The sequence below is a fragment of the Pleurodeles waltl genome, chromosome 1_1 (genome assembly GCF_031143425.1).
Source record: "Pleurodeles waltl isolate 20211129_DDA chromosome 1_1, aPleWal1.hap1.20221129, whole genome shotgun sequence".
Taxonomy (NCBI): domain Eukaryota; kingdom Metazoa; phylum Chordata; class Amphibia; order Caudata; family Salamandridae; genus Pleurodeles; species Pleurodeles waltl.
In genome coordinates this window covers 704,214,857-704,236,799 of record NC_090436.1, presented here as the reverse complement: position 1 = coordinate 704,236,799, position 21,943 = coordinate 704,214,857, and the positions used below count along the sequence as shown (strand labels likewise).

The window sequence follows — 21,943 nt, the reverse complement described above, 5'->3', positions numbered from 1 at the left end:
TCTTCAGGCTCAGAAGACTACAGCTGTTAAGTTCCCCAGGGGAAAGCGTGATGTGCTACTCCTGCCCAGGTTTTTTCCTTTAAATTCTGGGACTGTTCGTCATGTTTCGTAATGGAATAAATAAGACTGCAAGTCCCACAATTCAAAGAAAGAAAAAACTGGCCCAGAGCAACTCACCACATATGGACCTGGGAACCTGGAAAGGCAGGTGACACGGAGAGAAGATTTATTTAATTCTATGTAATGCTCGCAACAAAATTTCTTTGCTATGAAACATCAAATAAAACAAATTGTGTTGCTTAGCGAGGCATTCACAATAGTTTATAACATTTTCTGAAAGACCTCTAAAAAATTATATATTATACTTCTACAAAAATCGAAGAATTCAGTACAAAGTATGTTATAGTGGCAATTCTATTAGTAGAACAAACTGTTTATCTTCTTACATACATATTTAACACCCTCTCATAAAAAGGCAGCAGTAAAAGAAATCCAGCCAAGTTTTCAAATAAGTTATTTCCAACTTCTAGCATATACCACTGTGATCAAACTGAAACCTCCATAACTAAGTATATACAGGGAGTGCAGAATTATTAGGCAAATGAGTATTTTGACCACATCATCCTCTTTATGCATGTTGTCTTACTCCAAGCTGTATAGGCTCGAAAGCCTACTACCAATTAAGCATATTAGGTGATGTGCATCTCTGTAATGAGAAGGGGTGTGGTCTAATGACATCAACACCCTATATCAGGTGTGCATAATTATTAGGCAACTTCCTTTCCTTTGGCAAAATGGGACAAAAGAAGGACTTGACAGGCTCAGAAAAGTCAAAAATAGTGAGATATCTTGCAGAGGGATGCAGCACTCTTAAAATTGCAAAGCTTCTGAAGTGTGATCATCGAACAATCAAGCGTTTCATTCAAAATAGTCAACAGGGTTGCAAGAAGCGTGTGGAAAAACCAAGGCGCAAAATAACTGCCCATGAACTGAGAAAAGTCAAGCGTGCAGCTGCCACGATGCCACTTGCCACCAGTTTGGCCATATTTCAGAGCTGCAACATCACTGGAGTGCCCAAAAGCACAAGGTGTGCAATACTCAGAGACATGGCCAAGGTAAGAAAGGCTGAAAGACGACCACCACTGAACAAGACACACAAGCTGAAACGTCAAGACTGGGCCAAGAAATATCTCAAGACTGATTTTTCTAAGGTTTTATGGACTGATGAAATGAGAGTGAGTCTTGATGGGCCAGATGGATGGGCCCGTGGCTGGATTGGTAAAGGGCAGAGAGCTCCAGTCCGACTCAGACGCCAGCAAGGTGGAGGTGGAGTACTGGTTTGGGCTGGTATCATCAAAGATGAGCTTGTGGGGCCTTTTCGGGTTGAGGATGGAGTCAAGCTCAACTCCCAGTCCTACTGCCAGTTCCTGGAAGACACCTTCTTCAAGCAGTGGTACAGGAAGAAGTCTGCATCCTTCAAGAAAAACATGATTTTCATGCAGGACAATGCTCCATCACACGCGTCCAAGTACTCCACAGCGTGGCTGGCAAGAAAGGGTATAAAAGAAGGAAATCTAATGACATGGCCTCCTTGTTCACCTGATCTGAACCCCATTGAGAACCTGTGGTCCATCATCAAATGTGAGATTTACAAGGAGGGAAAACAGTACACCTCTCTGAACAGTGTCTGGGAGGCTGTGGTTGCTGCTGCACGCAATGGTGATGGTGAACAGATCAAAACACTGACAGAATCCATGGATGGCAGGCTTTTGAGTGTCCTTGCAAAGACAGGTGGCTATATTGGTCACTGATTTGTTTTTGTTTTTGAATGTCAGAAATGTATATTTGTGAATGTTGAGATGTTATATTGGTTTCACTGGTAATAATAAATAATTGAAATGGGTATATATTTTTTTTTTGTTAAGTTGCCTAATAATTATGCACAGTAATAGTCACCTGCACACACAGATATCCCCCTAACATAGCTAAAACTAAAAACAAACTAAAAACTACTTCCAAATATATTCAGCTTTGATATTAATGAGTTTTTTGGGTTCATTGAGAACATGGTTGTTGTTCAATAATAAAATTAATCCTCAAAAATACAACTTGCCTAATAATTCTGCACTCCCTGTATATTTTAAATTGTTTTCCAAACGAAGAACTGACAGGCATTTTGTTTTAAAAACAGCCTCTAAACAAAGATTTGATTATCTTATTAACGAAGCTCATTATATTATTCAACAAGTAAACTTACATTGATTATTGTTTCCAGGACGTCAGCATTATTATTATTTTATAATCTTATAAAGAGGACAGCTACCTGTTAGAAATGGGGTCTTTGGTTGACAGTCAGGTTTACCCCCTGTTCAAGCAAGGACCCTCACTCTAGTCAGGGTAAAAGAGAATCACTCTCAGCTAACGCCTGCTTACCCCCTTGGTAGCTTGGCAGAGCAGTAGGCTTAACTTCAGAGTGCTAGGTGTAAAGTATTTGTACCACCAAATAAAGTAACTAAATGAGAACACTACAAAATGACAACACCAGTTTAGAAAAATAGCAAATATTTATCTAAACAAAACAAGACCAAAACGAAAAAAATCTGACATACACAAGTCATGTTATGAATTTTTAAAGATTAAATTAAAAATAGCACTTAGAAACAAAAATGCTTTGATGAGGTGTTAACATGGCGTCGTGACGGAGTCGTTCCCAACAAGCCGACACCAGCGGCGCCGGACACAGAGTCACGTAGAACCCCAAGCACAATACCTTTGGTGAAGAGTGAAAACAAGTCGATGCGCGAAGTCGGGGATCGAGGCGTCGGTGCGAAACGTTGAATCCGCGCACTTCTAGCGGTGTCGGTCACGACGTGGTGCGGCGACTTCCACAGAGTCGCAGACTTCAGCGGGGCTGCAGCGGCATCGGGCCTGCAAAGAGAGTCGCGTTCCAGCGAAGGTCATGGCGTCGGGTGCAGGCGGCGTCACCAGGATTCAGCAGCGGCGTCGGTCCAAAGTCGATTTCCTTGGATTTCCACCAGCTTTCCTTTCAAGGGCCCAGGGACTGGATAGGGCACCACTTTTCAGAGCAGGAGTCTCTCCAGAGACTCCAGGTGCTAGCAGAGAGAAGTCTTTGCTGTCCCTGAGACTTCAAACAACAGGAGTCAAGCTCTAAATCAAGCCCTTGGAGATTTCTTCACAAGAGGGAAGGCACACAAAGTCCAGTCTTTGCCCTCTTACTCTGGCAGAAGCAGCAACTGCAGGATAGCTCCACAAAGCACAGTCACAGGCAGGCCAGCACTTCTCCTCAGCTGTTCTCCAGGCAGAGGTTCCTCTTGTTTCCAGAAGTGTTCTAAAATCTGTGGATTTGGGTGCCCTTCTTATACCCAATTTCTTAGGTCTACTCCAAAGCAAAGTCTCTAGTGAATGTGAAATCCTGCCTTGCCCAGGCCAGGCCCCAGACACTCACCAGGGGGTCGGAGACTGCATCGTGTGAGGATAGGCACAGCCCTTTCAGGTGTAAGTGACCACTCCTCCCCTCCCTCCTAGCACAGATGGCTCATCAGGAAATGCAGACTACACCACAGCTCCTTTTGTGTCACTGTCTAGTGTGAGGTGCAACCAGCCCAACTGTCAAACTGACCCAGACAGGGAATCCACACAGGCAGAGTCACAGAAATGGTATAAGCAAGAAAAAGCTCACTTTCTAAAAGTGGCATTTTCAAACACACAATCTTAAAATCAACTTTACTAAAAGATGTGTTTTTAAATTGTGAGCTCAGAGACCCCAAGCTCCATGTCCATCCGCTCCCAAAGGGAATCTACACTTTAATCAGATTTAAAGGTAGCCCCCATGTTAACCTAGGGACAGGCCTTGCAACAGTGAAAAACGAATTTAGCAATATTTCACTGTCAAGACATATAAAACACATGACTATATGTCCTACCTTAACCATACACTGCACCCTGCCCTTGGGGCTACCTAGGGCCTACCTTAGGGGTGTCTAACATGGAAGAAAAGGGAAGGTTTAGGCCTGGCAAGTGGGTACACTTGCCAAGTCGAATTTACAGGTAAAACTGCGCACACACAGACACTACAATGGCAGGTCTGAGTCATGATTACAGAGCTACTTATGTGGGTGGCACAACCAGTGCTGCAGACCCACTAGTAGCATTTGATTTACAGGCCCTGGCACCTATAGTGCCCTTTACCAGGGACTTATTAGTAAATCAAATATGCCAATCATGGATAAACCAATCACATACACATTGTGTAAAGGAGCACTTGCACTTTAGCACTGGTTAGCAGTGGTAAAGTGCCCAGAGTAACAAAAACAGCAAAATCAGAGTCCAGCACACATCAACAACCTGGGGTAACAGAGGCAAAATGTTAAGGGAGACCACGCCAAGGATGAAAAGTCTAACACTACCCAAAAAGGGTTTCCCGGCACAGAGCTAAAGATAGCAGAGCAGATTACCAATTGAAAACAGCCAGATCTTCAATCCTTTACAGACTGCAAGAAGAGACGTACAATTTCTCAGGGCTGCAGGTAGGGAATGCCAGAGTTTGGTGCCGGAGAAAGAGCGTCCTGCCCATGCAGGTCAAGTGGAACCTGGCAACAGTACACACGGTCAGGTACACAAGGCTAGGTTCTGATCTCAACGTTCAATCGGACTGACAAGGCCGCACCAATTCCTGCAAGTCGCGGGGGCCTGTGTTGACTCTGGCTTTGAAAACATACTACAACGCCTTAAAATGGATATGTTTTGAGAACGAGAGCCAATAAAGCTCTTGAAGAAGGTGGGAGACAGACATATGCTTCGGGAGACGAAACAGAAGTCTTAAGTCGATGAGACCTGAAACATCTGATCTTTCAGAAAAGATGTTAACCAGGGCAAGGCTGTTCCATCAAGGCCTACCGCCAGCATTCAAAATAACCTTTTAAGCTGCTCAGTAGTGTTCTAATCTAAATATTATGATAAGGCAAACAAAATAAAGGCATGACATCCAAATGAATTAATTGATTATCCATTCCATTCCTAGTGCACTAAATGCAGTAGTGAGTGTTAAAGCCAGGGAAAATTCCATAATTGACCATCAATGACGAAATGCTGTTGCTTTCCCTAAAGAGATCGACAAGCCTCCCTAAGCCCAGATCAAACTTCCTCTAAATCTTTCATAACATGTAAAGGCAAATTCATCTCAATACAGTTAATTGTACTCTGACTGTTCCATCTTCGTCTGTAGTTTTTCACTGCTGCTTTCAACCCATAACCCACCCCACCCCACACACTGCACGCCTTCCTTGATGGCAATCTCTGAAAAGCTGGATTGCATAAAGTGATAGACTCCTGTCTTTCTATGGATTCTAAAAAAAGGAGTAGTCATTCTATTTACATCCATATCGCTTACAGGGCTACAATAGCTATGCTAAAGATGTATTTGTTTTAACAGGCCCAGTAGGTATTTCGCTCACGATCAAAACTAAGTACACACACAACTAAAATTAAACCTATGCATGTTCAAAACATCAATTAATGAGAGGTAAGAGGAAGAAGAATTTGAACAATCTAGTCAGCGTTTCATTATAATGGGTTTAAGGCTCTCACTAATGCTCATGGATAGTACTAGAATTTGAATCAAACAAATGTTCAAACTAAAATGTGGGGGTGGGGAACCGGGAGATAACTTCTGCCACAGGTTTTGTTAGCATGTGCGATCAAAAATAAACTATTTGTTTTTAAAAGGGTACCTACAATAAATGAAAAGGTTGAAAAATTAAGCAACTCGTAACTGTGCAGACTATCAAACATACGGATTTGATTGGCAGAACCATACAAACTGTTCCATTACTTTATACGTGGGTCCAAGGGCACTAGGAATGCCAACATGAACTGGTTTCTTTAGAACGTTGTTGACTACCTTTCAAGCGTTCTCATTCCACTAAGCACCAAAGTGCGTCTCTACTTGTTAACATCGCAGCCATTTTGGACAGGGCTAAAGCAACACAATACATGGCCAGAGGAAAACAGGGAACTTACAAGGCTTGCATCACAAAGCACCTTTGATGATTCCAAGTGGTTCCTAACATCTTACTTTTCTAGCACCGATCTAACATTGCAGAAAATACTACACAACTGATACATATATATTTATTGTGGATTTTGCAATTATACTAACCTTTGTGTCTTTACCAAACACTTTTGAGTGGAATCCTATCCAATTTTCAGATATGTACAACTTCCCTTGATACAAGAGATCTTTTTGAAGTGCACAGGTGAAACCTGATATCAAAGATAGAAATATAGTTACCAAGACAATACATTAGGATTAACGTTCTGCTTAAGACAAGAACCTTACTTGCATCACCACATACAATATTAATTTTTGTAGCCCCATCACTACTCCCTGTCGCGCCTGGTCAAAAACCTTTCAACATTGGTTAAACTGTTTGCCTCCGCTTTCTTGAACACATTTTCTCAACTTGTTTATTCCGTTTAGGCTCATTTAGCACAAAGTTTCTAATTCATTGTTCCACAATGACGGCTGTGCAAAAAACAGAGTAGACAACTCACTAACCCCAAACCCATCTCTGAGCAGCCATATATTTACCCCAAGAGGTAGCACGAAGACAGCTATGCTACACGTCCCTCTTCCACTGCCTTCTGCTCCTTGCTGACTTAAACAAGAGCACAAGTACCCACCTGTGAATAACCACATTTTGCCTCTGGGAAGACCGTAAGTAGTGGAGATCTAGGAGCCCGATGGAGAATGAATGCTCCCAGATATTTAAGCACTCAGGAGTGAAACTTGTTTTCCTTTTAGTTCTGGGGACACAGGGCTGTGGATAAATATACTTCTAACTTCTGCACGAAGTCTTAACAGCAAGAGGAGTTGATCTAAACTGGAACTGTCCAACTTCCTTCAACATGATCCTTGTGGAAATCATCTGCATGGCTTGTATGAGTTAACAGAACTAGAACAGGGCTGTGCTTCTTTTTCTTCATAAATAAAAATTGGCATGTTGCTAGTGGAAAAAAACCCAACTAGTGATCATGTGTCTTTTTTAGATTATGTGAATTCTTCCAAGTAGTTTACTCGATGTAATTGTTTTAAAGCTATTTCTTCTGCTGGATATTGCAACCCAACTTCTTCCCCACCAGCAAGACAGCTTTGATCTTCCATTAACGAACTTGCTTCAAATAGTTGAAGCCAACTTGAATTTTGAAAGTTAAAAGGAATTATAAGCACTTGCTCCTTCCTTTGGATTCTTTACCTCACTCTGTTCAGCACTATATAGCTTTACATCTACATCTGTGGTCTATATATACACAAATGCATAACTGGTTGCCCACAGCCAGGTCACAAATGTGCCCCCACATTCTTCATGAATCCAGTTAATAATTATAATAAATGTTTTAAAATGCATTACTCATCCTTTATGTTAATTTATTCCTCAGGTGCCTGGTGAGCTATGAGCCAGACTGATGAAAAAATATATCCTTTTATTTACTGGTTTCATAGTGGTACTGGCAAATATTTACATATCACTAGTCTGGAGGTCTAGCCAGGCTTCAAATGTCAGACTCGCCGGAGCTCGAAGGTGATTTCTTGCACAGAAAATAATAAAAGGGTGTCGGAGAAAGTGTGTAATTGTGGGATGCTTTGTTGTAAATGTTTGAAGATAATGTGGGAGATTACGGCTAGACTACGGGTTGAGAATGAGCCACTGGGAATGAAGTTCTGCTACGAAATGCAAAGTTGTGAATGTTACAGATGGCATCATACAGGAATACAGTGGATGGGGAGCCAAGAACTGTCCGGCAGAAATTGAAATCTTAAATGGAGAATGACTGGAGATGGATGACATCAGGAATTCAACTGGTGATTACTGCGTGTGCCGAACCATTAGGTTGGGGTTGAAGTGTTATGTTTGATGATTTCATTACATTATTTTGTTCTCGTTTGCCTTCCATTTTCTCTTCCATAGGTGAAGTCGCAGAGCAGGATGTGCGCAAAATAAGGTACGTAGTGGTGAAATGGGGTACCATATTGTAAACACTGATAATGCATACATTGATCTAATTGAGTAAACTCATAAGGCTGTGCTGTCCTGTGACTGAAAAAAAAAAAAAAAAAAAAGTAAAAAAAACAAAAAAAAACCACCACACAATATCCTCTCCACCTGCATAAGGACTGCTTGATTACACCAAACCATTACAAGTTACAATGCCATTGGAAGGAGGGCTTGACTTTGGAATGCTGGTGTTAGATAATGATGATCAAAACAAACAGCCTCCCTTTTATACTTCTGTTCTTGGTGCTGTGGCACCAGGGTTTCCTCAATGATTGCATGCTGTCGCCGCTGCAGTCCATCTCATTGAAGTATCGGAAAACACTGTACTTGGTTCACTTTTGTGAATGTACCACAAGCTGTGGCTGAACTATTGATGACTACAAACAATTTTCTATATTTAGATTGTGAAAGTATGAAATACTGTTATGTCTCTTACATCACACTGGTTCACGGCCCTGTGTTAAACCCAGCTTCCTTATTCCTTACCACCCTTAAGGGGGAACAGCATGATGTTTCACTCAGAACTGCTTATGTAACAAAACCCACTGGTGATCTCACTGCTGCAATTTACCGAACTGTGATCCTAAGTCTCTGAAGTTATAAGGGTGCCCTGGTTGCTGATTATGTATCAAGTTGTTCAGCAGATGTTTACCAGAAAACACACTGTTCAAGTAGCTGGTTTAGTAGCCCTTACCGTCATTTACATTTCAGCGACTCAGAAAATTGTAACAATTTACACTGATCTTTATGGTGAGGTATGGCGAGGTATCCTCAACTAAGCAAAAGATCCAATCAAAAATGTGCTACTTGTCAAATCTGTTGCTCATTAATCTGCTCAGAATGAAGTGTCTATAGGTGCTGTTTCTGTGGGGCACACATAAGGCAGGTGAGTACCAGGTTCAAATCCCACTGGGGCATTATGAATGGGGTAGGCAGAAACATGTGGGTAAGACACTTGAGAAACCACCCAACAATGGGAGATTTAAACAAGGAGGGTTTATCTGGTAGTCTTAGAAAAGCAGAGATTGTAGCCAGGTAAACCTTAAGGGTGCCCAAAGCAGAGACCTGCTAGGCAAGGGAGAGTACAAATAAAAGAACCTCAGACAGAGGCACAGAAAGGGGATCAGTTCCCCAGAAGATGCGGCTCCTCACTACCTATTAAACACATGACAGCTCTTACCTTCCTCAATTTTGAAGGATAGGCCCAATGGGGTTAGCAACGGGCTTGCTTGCCTTGACAAATCTATTAATCTGTACACCTTACTTTGGCTGTTTTTAACCTTGGCAGAGGTTCCATATTCTCAATAAAGATCTGACTACTGGTTCTCCCTAGTCAATTTTAACACCTTAATCTATCAATACCACATTATTGAACTCACAACCGGCAAAGATCTTCATACGATCTCCAGCAAAGAGCCCCCTTGAGGGGCCCGGCAGGCACTACAGTCCCGGCCTGATGAGGAGCAAACCCAGATGACAAAGCATGTAGCCGAGAGGCCAGTGAGGGCTCTTGCTCCTAGTGTTGAACACTAGTAGGGACCAGCTGATTCATCCCTGAATAGGTAGTGACTAGCAGCATCTTCTGGGGTACTGTACATCGTTTTTTTTTTTTACATGTACGGGAGTATCATGTACAGGACCCAATAAATCCCCTATTTTGTTTTTGTTTTGTGGCAGAAAAGGAATCAGACTTGTTAGTACATCACGCCACAAATTTGTTCCAAAGAAAGGTGTATACCGTTTTGTTTTGTTGGGAAGGACGCCTGGCTGCCAAGAGAACATTACAGTCTTCGGGCAGAAGGTCAAAAGCTGTCAACTGTTGCCGTTCAATCTTCATGGAAGAAGGCGGAGACTGGACAGGTTCGGGTGGAGAACTGTCCCCTGCTGCTGCAACAGAAGATCCTCCCAAAGAGGCAGTCTGAGGGGAGGATTGACAGTCATGCTCAGAAGCTTGGGATACCATACTCTTCGTGCCCAGTTCTGAGCCACAAGAATTACTTGGGCCCAGTTGCTCTTGATCTTCTTGAGAACTTTGGGCAGAAGTGGTATGGGCAGAAAGTCGTATAGCAGTCCTCAGTTCCACTCGAGACGAAAAGGCGTCACAGAGCGAGTTCCACCTTGCAAACTCCAGCACACAAAATAGCTGACATTGTGCTTTCTCTGTGGAGGTGAACAGATCTAGCCAAGGTTCTCCCCATTGCTGAAAGAGACCTTGTGTCACCTCTGGATGGAGACGCCAACCGTGATCAACCATGCATCGACGGCTGAGGTTGTCTGCTCTGGCGTTTAGAGAACCCGCCAGATGTTGAACCACCAGGGATATGCCCTGACATTCCAACAATATCCAGAGGTGCAGAACCTCCTGACAAAGGGTCCATGACCCAAACCCGTCCTGCTTGATGCAGTACCACATGTGGGTGGTGTTGTACATGAACACCTGCAGCACTTTCCCTTTAAGAGAGGGAAGGAATGCTTTCAATGCAAACCTGATTGCCTTGAGCTCCAAAAGACTGATGTGAAGCCCTGTTTCTGCCGGAGACCAGACACCTCTGATCTCTGCCTCCCCCATGTGGCCGCCCCATCCCAGGAGCGCCTCTTCTGCCACTACTGTCAGATCTGGTTGGGGAAGAGAGACAGGTCTGCATTTAACCTCATCGCAGTTCGAAAGCTACCACTGCAGATCTTGCGCAGTTCCCTCCGAGATCTGCACCATGTCGGAGAGATTCCCCTGATGCTGTGCCCACTGAAACTTATGGTTCCACTGTAGATCCTGCATATGTAATATGGCATGTGTGAAAAGTAGGAGGCCATTAGGCCCAGCAGCATCAGAGTCATTCTCACCAAAACCCAGGACAAAGACTGAAACCTTGGGCTCATAGCCTGAATATCCTGGACTCGCAGCTGTGGAGGATAGGGCCGAAACTGCACTGTGTCCAGAACAGCTCCAATGAAAGGGAGCATCGGAGAGGGAGTCAGGTGTGACTTCAGCACGTTTATAGTGAACCCCAGGGAATACAGGAGGTTCGCTGTAGTCTGGAGGTGGGAGACTACAGCCTTAAGCAAGCCTGCCTTTAACAGCCAGTCATTCAGGTATTGGAAGACTGAGATCCCTAGCCTACATATATGAGCTGCTACCATCACCATCACTTTCGTGAACACCTGAGGGGTGCTGGTAAGGCTAAAGGGCAGCACAGTAAACTAAGTGCTCGGTACCTACCATGAACCACAAGTAACGTCGGTTCGCAGGCAGGACGGAAATGTGGAAGTAGGCATCCTGAAAGTCCAACGTTGCCATCCAGTCGCCAGGGTCCAAGGAAGATAGGACCTGAGCCAGAGTGCGCATTTTGAATTTCTCCTTTTTGAGAAAAGGATTGAGGGACCGGAGGTCTAGGATAGGGCGAAGGCCCTTATCCTTCTTGGGCACCAGAAAGCAGCGGGAATAACCACCATGACCTACTTCTGGCACAGGGACCCTCTCTATGGCTTCTTTGGCCAGGAGCACCCTAACTTCCTTGCGGAGAAGTGCCAAGCGATCCTCCGACATCATATCGCAGGATATTGGCATGGCCAGAGGAGTAGTCTCGAAGGGGAGGGAGTAGCCCCTTCTGACAATTTGCAAAACCCACCTATCCATCGTGATGGATTCCCAGTGGGGCAGGTGATGGCGAATCCTGCCTCTAATTGGTCTAGGATGGAGCAACGAACTAGGAAGGTTAGGCAATTGCAGCGGGGGTGGGCCAACCACTGGCTCCCTGATCCACGGGCATACTGGATGCCGCATCTGCAGCCACGCAGAGGCTGGGCAGCATGTGTGGCACAGTGGATGGAGGGAAATGGGCACAGTTGGGTGCCCCTTCTGTAGCCAAGAAAGGGGTGAAAAGCGAACTGAGGGTGACAAGGAGCAGCTGTGAGGCCAAGGGACCAAGTCATAGCCCGAGACTCCTTAAAGCGCTCGAACACGAGTCCGCTTGGTCTCCGAAGAGACGGGTGCCATTGAAGGGCATGTCCATTAGCGATTGCTGGACGTCCCCCGAAAGGCCAGACCCCTTTAACCAAGCGTGGTGCCTCAAGGTAACCGTCAACGCAACCAATCTGCCTACTAAGTTGGTCATATCCAGCCCACAATCGTATTGTGATCTTGGCTGCATCTCTCTCACCAGCAACAGCTTGGGAGTGAACGATCTGGGCCTTCTCGGTGAATTGTGGCAGCACCTGCGCTACCGTATCCTATAAAGTATGGGAATAGAACCCCAAAAGACCTGCAGTGTTCATGGACCGCAACACCAGAGTGGAGGAAGAGAACAACTTCTTCACAAGTTGTTTTGATTCCCTATCTGGATGTGTGCGGATGAGAATGCGCCAGAAGAGGAAGAAGCCTGGATGACTAAGCTCTCAGGCGTAGGATGTTGGGTCAGGAATTTTGGGTCATTAAGAGCAGGCCTATGGCGGCAGGCGACTGTCGTGTTAACAGGAGCCCCAGTGCTGTATTTAGACCATGTCCTCAGCAGGACATCAGTGAGGACTTCATTAAGGAGCAAAATGAGTTCTGACGTAGAAGTCCCAGACTGAAGTACCTCAGTCAGGAGGTTATTCCGGACAGCCAAAGAAGCAGCTCGAGGCCCAGGACCTCAGCCGCTCTTACCACCAGGCTCTCTCCTCCGTGGCCACAGTAGAGAGAGAAAGCATGCCAGCATCAGGAAAGGTGTCTAGACCACTGGCCTTGCCCAATTCCTGAGCCCAGCCCATTTTGGGTCCAATGACCCCTCCACACTCTCACCATACCCATAAGCATAAGGGTCAGTATCCAACCTGGGCAACAAAGACCCAGTCGAAGATGAAATCGGCATTGAGTGACATCGGTTCAGGTCAGAGTCAGGAATGAGTATGGGGTTGACGTTGATCGTGGGCCCGACCGTCGTCGCAATTGTCAACCTTTTTACCAGTGCCAGGGAAGGTCACAATGGTACGACCAGCGTTGGTACAGATCCGATAACGGATCCTGAGGTGTCCCCTGGAGCCCAGGCTGAAGCCACTGGCGCGGAACCAGAGGGGGTCCCCTCTGACCGTACTGGGCCCGAAGTAGACAGAGGAGGGTCAGTCTGCCCAAAAATAGGGCGCATGGCGTCATAAAACTCCCCGAGTTGGGCAGAAGTGGTTCCAGCTCCTAGAAACTCAGGGCAGCACAGAGCCGACCCAGAAGCAGGTCCCAAGAATAGAGGCCTAGAGCGACGACACTCCTCCAGTGTCACATCATCAGAGCAATGGGGTGAGGTTGAAGAGTGTTTGTTGGCGTGGGATGAAGATTAGTGGTGGTGGCTCTGCGAGCAGTCTTGTGACCTAAAGCCAAGCACAAGGCCACCATGAGCTCTAGGGTCCTCTCTCTTAAAGCCTTCAAGTTCATGGCATGGCACTCTGAGCACGATTTCCGGTAGTGGTTGCGCTCCAGACACCACAAGCACACAAGGTGCTGATCTGTCACCGACATCATGTAGTGACAGGAGTTACAGGGCTTGAATCCGGTCTTGCGGGAAGATGTCTTGACGCACCAAGAGACAAAAACTTTGACAAAAAGGTCGAAAAGTCAGTCAAAAAGGGATTGAGGGTAGCTCTTGTTTGAATCTGCGCATAGGCTGCAGTGGAAAGAAAAGAACTGATGTTAGCACGCTGGGGTGGTGCCTATATACGACTGCAACGTTATCACGGCGATCAAAACGGACGTGGAGTCGACAGATGCCACCCGACGACGGGCAAGGGTACTTCTTGAAGAAAAATCTCCAGATCCACTTTGACGCCTCAGGCAAATTCTAAGGTAAGGAATATGCAACTAGAAGTCTCTACCAGAGGCCCTATTTTTTTAATCTATGTTAATGTGTCAGTGTGTCCGTTGTCTGGATGGTTCCAAGCTTACAACTGTACCTAATCTGAAGCAATTACTGTAGCTAAGAAACTGCTCCCAGACAGCACCATATTTGGAATTCCACTCTCAATAGCGAGTGACAAAGGTACTCATTTTCCATCTACTGTATTTCATGAAGTATGGACAAATTTTAGGGATTTGACAAAACATTATTGTGCCAACATTCTGAGCTTTCAGGCAAAGATGAGCTGCACAACAGCACTCTGAAAAACAAGGTGTCTCTGATATGCAATGAAATGGGTCTTACGTGGCCTGATGCTTTATCATGGGCAATCTTGTCAAATTGGCCAACCCGTACCCCAAAGACTAGTTGAACAAGTTTCTTACCTTCATTAACAATCTTTCTGGTGGGTATTCTAAATGTTGACCCTTCACATTGTAGCCACCGCCCTTGCATGTCTTTCTGATACTATCGCTTTCATGAACACCCGAGTTGAAATGTTAAGACCAAAGGGGAGTCCAGAAAACTGAATGTTTTTGTGGCCCACCTAAAACCGAAGGTAGAGTCTGTGAGACTGCAGAACGGGATGCGGAAGAAGGCATCCTGCAGATCCAGTGCAACCATCCAGTCTCATGGATCAAGGGAAAACAAAACTTAGGCCAAGGTGCGCATTCCGAGCTGGGCCTTCCTGAGGAAAATGCTCAGAGGGCAAAGATCACAGATAGGCTAGAGGCCTCCATCCTTTTTCAGCACCAGAAAGTAACTGGAATAGCAACCAGTGCCAGTTTCTGATGGCGGTACCTTCTCAATGGCTCCCTTGACCTAAAAAGCTTTAACTTCTCAGCTTATAGACATATCGTCCTCCAAGAGGCGTTGTGGTGTAGGAGGCAGGTCCGGAGTGGGGTATGCTGGTAAGAAAGGGATGAAAGTAACCATTCTGGCAATTTGGAGCACCTGCTGGTTGGGTGTGGTACTCCTTCAAGGGAGGTAAAAGGCAATGGGATCTCCTTTTGGCCAATTGGAGGGAAAATTAAAGTGGTTTTCCTGCAGCTGCGGAGTGAGGGGTGAGTGGTTTGGGCAGCTTGCTACCCCTAAGGCGTGGATAGGGACAGACGGCTCCCCAGACTCTGCCTCAAAAAGCTTGATATTGACGGCAGGTCTGGTGTGGTCTCTGTTAACACCTTGTTCTGAAGGCTTAAAAGGGGCAAAACTAGTGAGAAAATTGGCACACAGGTAATGCCAACCCAAGCGAGCATTGCGGTTCTTTGCTTACTTTAAAGAGTGCCAGGGCTGTGTCTGTCTTGTATCTGAGGAGACTTGTGCCATCAAATGGCATGTCCATGAGGGACAGTTGGACGTCACCCAAAAAACTTGTGGAGCAAATCCAAGCATGGTGAACATGCACCATACTGGTCCCCACTGCTCTACCCAAACAGTCAGTAGTGCCCAGGTCAGATAGGATGGAGTGCTTTGCTGCATACTGGCCACCATAAATAAGACACTGGAGATTAGGCTTAATGTCATCTGGGACAGTTGTCAAGATGCTCACTATGTATGATGCATCAGTTTCTCCCCAGAGGAAGATGCTTTTCAACTCTGTCTAGAGGGGTGGTCAGACACACATTTGGGTTTAATCTAATTTAGAGTAGGGTGCTGGAGCGGGAAGGCAGGGGTTGCCCGGAGAAGGATTATGCAATTTCCCTATTAACTATGCATCTGTTGGAGAGACTCTTGTCTTGCCTTGCCTGTCCTGGGTGAAATAACTAGAAGAGGTGACGATGTTGGTTTTGCATCGCTAGTTGGTAGAGTAACATCTAGTTATTCTGGTGCTCTCCTTACAAGTGTGGCACAGGAGGTAGATTCCTCTGCAGCCGTAGCTACAGAATGGAAGCCAGTGTCAGGGGATGCGTTAAGCCCACTGGCATCCAGTAGATTAAAGAATACATTTTTATTGCCATAGATCAGGCCCTCAGAGTCCATAACGACTATTGTACTTCTCCAGCATTGGGGCACCAGTGTCGTAAGTGGCATAGGGCTTGACACCACATCTGGAAATGTGGGGGACTCAGCAAAGGTTCTAGTGGCAAAGTCAGCATCAGGGGGGCAAATCCACTGACTATAAACCATCTGGAGGCCACCTTTTATCCTTAGGGCCCAAAGACACACTAAAGGGATCCAGCTGGCTACCAAATACTTTTTCTAGGGCCTACCTGAATTTGCGTTGAGGGGTTTCTGTGTCACCAATGGCCCAAGGAAGATGGGGTGCACTGGGATGGGAGCCAGAGGTGGTTCCAAGGACAGAGACCAAGATTGCAGCTTGGCGGTACCCAGGGCATCATTCGACTCCTCATGATTAGAGTTGTGGGAGAAAGGAGAGTAGTGCTTCAACTTCTTGTGTTTCTGTGATTTATTTAACATACTGGTGGATCTTGAGAACAGCCTCTGTAGCAGCAGCATGTCCATGCCCTCAAATGAGACCGGACCTTCTCAGTCTTCTGAAAATGTTCTGAAACGTAGACTTTAGCTTCATAGTCTCGAACGACCTTCGGGTCCATCTTCCCACACTTGTCACTGAAACAGGGGGAGAGTGTGGTTGGGAGTCTGTCACCTACATCTGTTTGTGGCAATATCTGCATGGTTTACAACCTATATCCCTTGCACACTGGACAGAAAATATGGGTGAAGAAGTTTGTAAGGCTTGGAAGAATTGTAGGGAGTGAGCTCTGGATCTGCGTCAGATGGTGCGGGGGAAATAAGGAACTGAGGTCAGCATGTGTTAACGGCTGTTAGGTAAGGGCCCGACGTCACATATGGGATTGAATGGACCGGACGCAGAACTGCACAATGCCGCCTACTGACAAGCAAGAGAATTTCTGAGAACATTCTCTGGAACAAGTCTGGTGCCCGAGTGTATTCACAAGGTGAAGAATCTGCAGTTCGAAGTATGCATTAAAATGGGCCTTTATGAAACTGATTGGCAGGCCCATGATCCTTCCTGCAATTCTTTCAATATCTCCGGTTTTGCTTGATTGGCTTGAATGATGATATAACTTTAGAATGTGGCAAATAAATAATTCACTGTATCAATTCTATCCGTGTCCAGGTACAAACTGCATTTCCCACCAGTTTTGCCAAAGCCGGTCATGAACTTCTATACATGAGACACTGGACCAGCAAACTGAGCAGTTCCTGCTACCGCCAATGATCATCAACATGCTGCGTCTCTTCCGGTCCACAACTACAGCCTGAGACCCTGTCAGTGGGAAGCCTTTCCAGTACCAGATCATTCAACGGGTCTGGCAAGCTGTCTGCTGCATGCCTGTTTGGTAGGAATCATTTTACAGATGTGTCAGGAAGAGAGCTAAGGGCTAAAAGAAACTGACCACACTGGGTTTATTCCTAAGATTGGCAACAATCAATCTGCAATGACAACAATTTCCTGCTAGTCACTGAGCAGTACAAGCAGGATTTAAATATATTCTTCATGTAGGGTGTGCACCCATGAGCCCACCAACTCTAACAGCAGAGTGACCACAATCCCATTTGAGTGGGAGGAACAATTCAACCGGCTACACCTGCATGGGCACTTCATTCCTGAATGTAACAACTGCATTACTTGTCTCTTTTGCAGATCAGCTGATGCCCCTGCCGATCAGTTAGCTCCTGATGCTCACTGATTGTGAATTTGAAAATGGCAGTATATTCGGAGGCCATTTCCCTCCTTAAGCACCATGAGCCCACTCCTCATCCAGTCTCTTCTCAAGTTAATCTCTCATGAACTATCTATTTTCACAGCACTGTTTACACGCAGTGGTACAGCTTATCAGGCGTGGGCACATTACGCATCTAGAAATCAAGATTGCATCTGGGCTGCTTGAGGACTGGTCAGAATTTTGTAACCCTGCTTATTTGAGCCAGGAAGAAGATATTTCCTGATACATTCAACTATCCCTCACAGGCTGCAACTGAGATACCAGGTTCTTGATCATATTGATCTCAATCTATGGAATGGGAATTATAGTGTGGTTATTTTAGCGCTTTGCATGGGCACATTTATTTTAGCTCTAGGCCTGTGACCTTTTACCTAGCAGACTGTTATTAGTTCTTTTGTGTAACATTTTGGGCCTAATTTTGACCCTGGTGGTCACCAGACTGCCAGAGTCCAGGTCTGACTACTGCCAATGTGGTGATCCGGTCGCAACATTACAACCGTGGGGAAAGCGCCATGCTCAGACCACTGGCACTGCTAGGCAGCAGCCTGGCGGTCTCAGCGGTTGAAATCCACCAGGGCAGCGCTGCTTGCAGTGCTGCCCTGGGGATTATGAGCCCCCTTTCCGCCAGCCTTTGCATGGTGGTTGCCCCACCATGCAAAGGCTGGCGGAAAGGGGGTACCAGGGCCTACATGAACAGCCCCATCACGCTTAATTTGGGCAGTGGAAAGCACGACGGGTACTGCTGCACCTGCCGCACCGCCACATTGGCGCAGGCTCGAATACGAGCTGGCGTCAATGGTAAAGCCATGTTCACCGCAGGGCCGGCAGGCCCAAACACTGTTTCCACCTGCCGCCCTGGGGTGAACTCCTAATAGGGCCGGCAGTGTTCAGGCCGCCTGTACAAGTTTGGGAGGCGGCCTCCGCCAAACTCGTAATGGGGGTCTTAATCTTGTGCTCAGCTCAAGGCTGTGTGATTGTTCACCAAGCATTGCTGGTCCACAGAGTACAATGTCTACCCTACACAGAAAAGACACATTATCATGGCAGGGAAGTTCTCAAAACAACGTGTTTTGTTATACAACAACAAGCTGCCACAAACCAGGTCAGGGGGGTATATTCTGGCCAGCCATTTTATGTTGTACCATGTCGTCACAGCTCTGCTAAACTTGGCCTTGCTGCTCCGACCACCTGGGAGGACTGCCAGCAGACCAACATAAAACCCCGCTTAATATTCAGGTATAGGGATGGGTCTTCCTTGCAGAGACTAGTACAGGCAGGTTAGGGCTAACATTGCTATCACTCATGTAGATTTTAAGTACCGCAGGTAGGGATTTTAGATTCACTAGTGTGAAAAGTTGTCTTTTTATCTGTTTTTCATTGCTGGTCACAATGAGAATTCGGTTGTGTATGAAACCAGCACACTCATCCCCATGACAAGAGCTCTACGACAGAGTGACAATCTACAAAAGTACTGTTGGAGGTGGCAAAAGTAAACAATTGCCACAGCCTTAGGGTTAATTTCCACCCAATATGTTGCTGAGCAAACTGTTACTTTGCAAAATGAAAAATCTCTTGTTTTTGTCCCAGCTGCTAGGGGAAGCGTTTGTTCCATAAACTGTGCTCACATACTGGTATGCCTGAGCAGACAAATAAAATACATGGAAGTGTTAACCATTTACATACAATTGACAGTATGGGTGGGGGATTTGGTCAGGACTGAAAAGCATTTCTGGAGTATGGAGAATGAAAACACTCCAAACTATATGATCGTTTTTGTGCTTTTACTGAGTTACATCCTTATTGCCTCAAACGCAAATCTGACCAGGCCAGTGTTTATTCACATCTTACCCATTGACTAGCCAGGATGATAAACAGGATTATGTTCATCTGAGGTTTTATTTTGGAACTTTATATTGTCACAAAAATTAGACTTCGTATTTAAGTGTCTTGAGCTTCCCACAAGGCCTTCTGCTCTAACATCCCAGTGACTGTCTTTCTGTTTCTCTCTTTCCAATTGATAACATCTGACAATCAGTAGGTGGAATGTCATAATAGTACTGTAGTCCTCTGCCTATGACTATACTGATACTTAAAGGCCTTTAAACCTCAGTATAAAAGGCACTCAAATGTGTCTTGGGTCAGGGCCTTTACAGCATTACATTTTTGCAGGGATAGCCATAAAGAGATCTATTATTACTTAAACAAAACAATCATTATTGCTGTCAACAGAGATCACTATTTTAATTACATAAGCACAAAAGACCGATACCATCAATTGAAAAGATGTTGTTAGAAACTGGGTTTCTGGTTGGCAAAGGTATGCACCCAGTCCAAGCAAGAACCACAATCCAAGTCACGGTAAGGCAGATACACACCCTAAATTAAGCTGTGCTCATCCAACAGTAGTTTGGCACAGAGCAGACAGGCTTAACTTAAGAGGCAATGTGTAAAGTATTTGTGCAACACATCAAACAGTAGAACAATGAAAACACCACAAAAGACTCCATATCAGTTTAGAAAAATAGATTCTATATTTTTATGAACAAAAACCCCAAACTCCAAAAATCCAATAAGTAGGAGGCCCTGGATGGGGATCCAATGCTGACTGAGGTACAGGTGGTTATTGCAAAATTGAGACCCGACAAGGCACCAGGACCAAACGACACTTCAGCCAAGTTATATAAACAGTACGCCAGACTGTTGGGGAGCTCACTTGTTGAGCCTGTTCAGGGATGTGAGGGAACAAGGGACGCTTCCCTCCCGACCTCCAGAGCGCCACGCAGCTTCTGCAAGTTAACAAGCCTTTAATACACAGATCAATCAGGATTCATGCCTGTTAGGTCAATGCAGCTGAACTAACGATGTGCACAAAAATGGTGGGCAACAGCGTAGGACCAACAGGCTCCACATGTTTTTCTTTAACCAGACGCCAAAAAGTCGCTCAACACAGTACATTGCCTTTCCTCGAGCAGACACTACAGAGGTTTGGGTTCGGCCCAAACTACAGAAACTGGGTGGTTGGGGGTGCTGTATCAGGATCTCATGCCAGCAGTTAGAGCGAACGGGGTGATGTTCTCCAAGTTGCTGACTGAAAGGGGAACCTGACAGATGTCCCACGTCCCTGCTTTTATGTGTCCTTGCAGCAGGATCCTTTGCCTGCATGGTGAGAACGCACCCAGTTGTCAGGGGATTTTGGCAAATCAGCTGCAGAGGAGGTAGAAAAGAAATATTATTCTATGCAGATGATATCCTTTTGTGTAACACTGACCCGGAAATCATGATCCCAGAGTTCTTTCAGATCTTTGGGGACCACGGGGCACACAGGCTAAAAGATCAATTGTGAAAAATCTGTGTTGTATTCTCCAAAGGGTCAGGTGGCCCGATCATTACTACCGCAGGAGTTGGGTGGGGGCCATGGACGGCTTCAAGTATCTGGGGATCTTTCTAACACCGTAGAAACAGCTCTGCTTTAGCCACAATGAGATCAGAGTTATCTTCACACTTTTATTGTTGCCTGAATATAGAAGGAACTCTGGACTGCTACAAGACCACACCCAGTAACAAAAGCAGGCCCTCACATTTCCAGCCGCTCTGGGGAAATGCCAGATGCCAGGGGACCTTGATGACATTGACTTGGAAGCAGCGCTGATGCATCCCCAAAGGGCAGCTATACAAGCTCATCAGCAGTTAATACAGCTCAAAATACTACACATGGTTTATTGTGATCAGTACAGTGAACCATGATTTTATAGGAACTCAGTGCTATATTGGAATTTCCTCTTCCGCTGGACTCAAAATATGTTCTGTTGGGGATCCCCGTAGATGTTGACATCCCACGCTTTAAGCTCCTGGGGCTGATGGTGACTAAGAGATGTGGCCAGGCTCTCAGGGGTGACGGGGGTGAGGGTGGTGCCAGAAGTAACAACCAGTGGCAGTTCAGACTGCCAGAACTTGTAGCAGCACAGTAGTCCTTCCTGCTGATAGACTTCTTCACAGGTCCTGTAGTGTAAGGAGGTGATAGGGTCAGCGGTCCAGCACTTCTATCCATTTGTGCCTTTGAAGTGGGGGTAACTTCAAGAGAATCTCTGAAGTGCACAGAGGTAATTTCTTCCTGCCCTGGCTCCAGACTCACTTCAGACTCACCCAGTATTGTAGACAGGCTGCAGGCACACAGGGCTAAGAGCAGGAAAATGACAACTTTCTAAAAGTGGCAATTTCAAAACTGTAATCATAAATCCAACTTTACCATTAAAGATGACTTATTACAATTCCATAGGTACTAGACATGACAGATCTA

At 45.5% G+C, this 21,943-nt stretch overlaps 1 protein-coding gene across 2 annotated transcripts in view; it reads right to left on the bottom strand.

Moving 5' to 3' along the window:
- GRAMD2B (GRAM domain containing 2B) overlaps window positions 1–21,943 on the bottom strand; it is a 424,374-nt gene that overhangs the window by 95,919 nt on the left and 306,512 nt on the right. For both annotated transcript variants that reach the window (XM_069227207.1, XM_069227215.1), the window contains exon 5: window positions 6,179–6,282. In XM_069227207.1, the coding sequence (XP_069083308.1) occupies window positions 6,179–6,282 (104 nt within the window). The remainder of the gene's footprint in view (window positions 1–6,178; window positions 6,283–21,943) is intronic.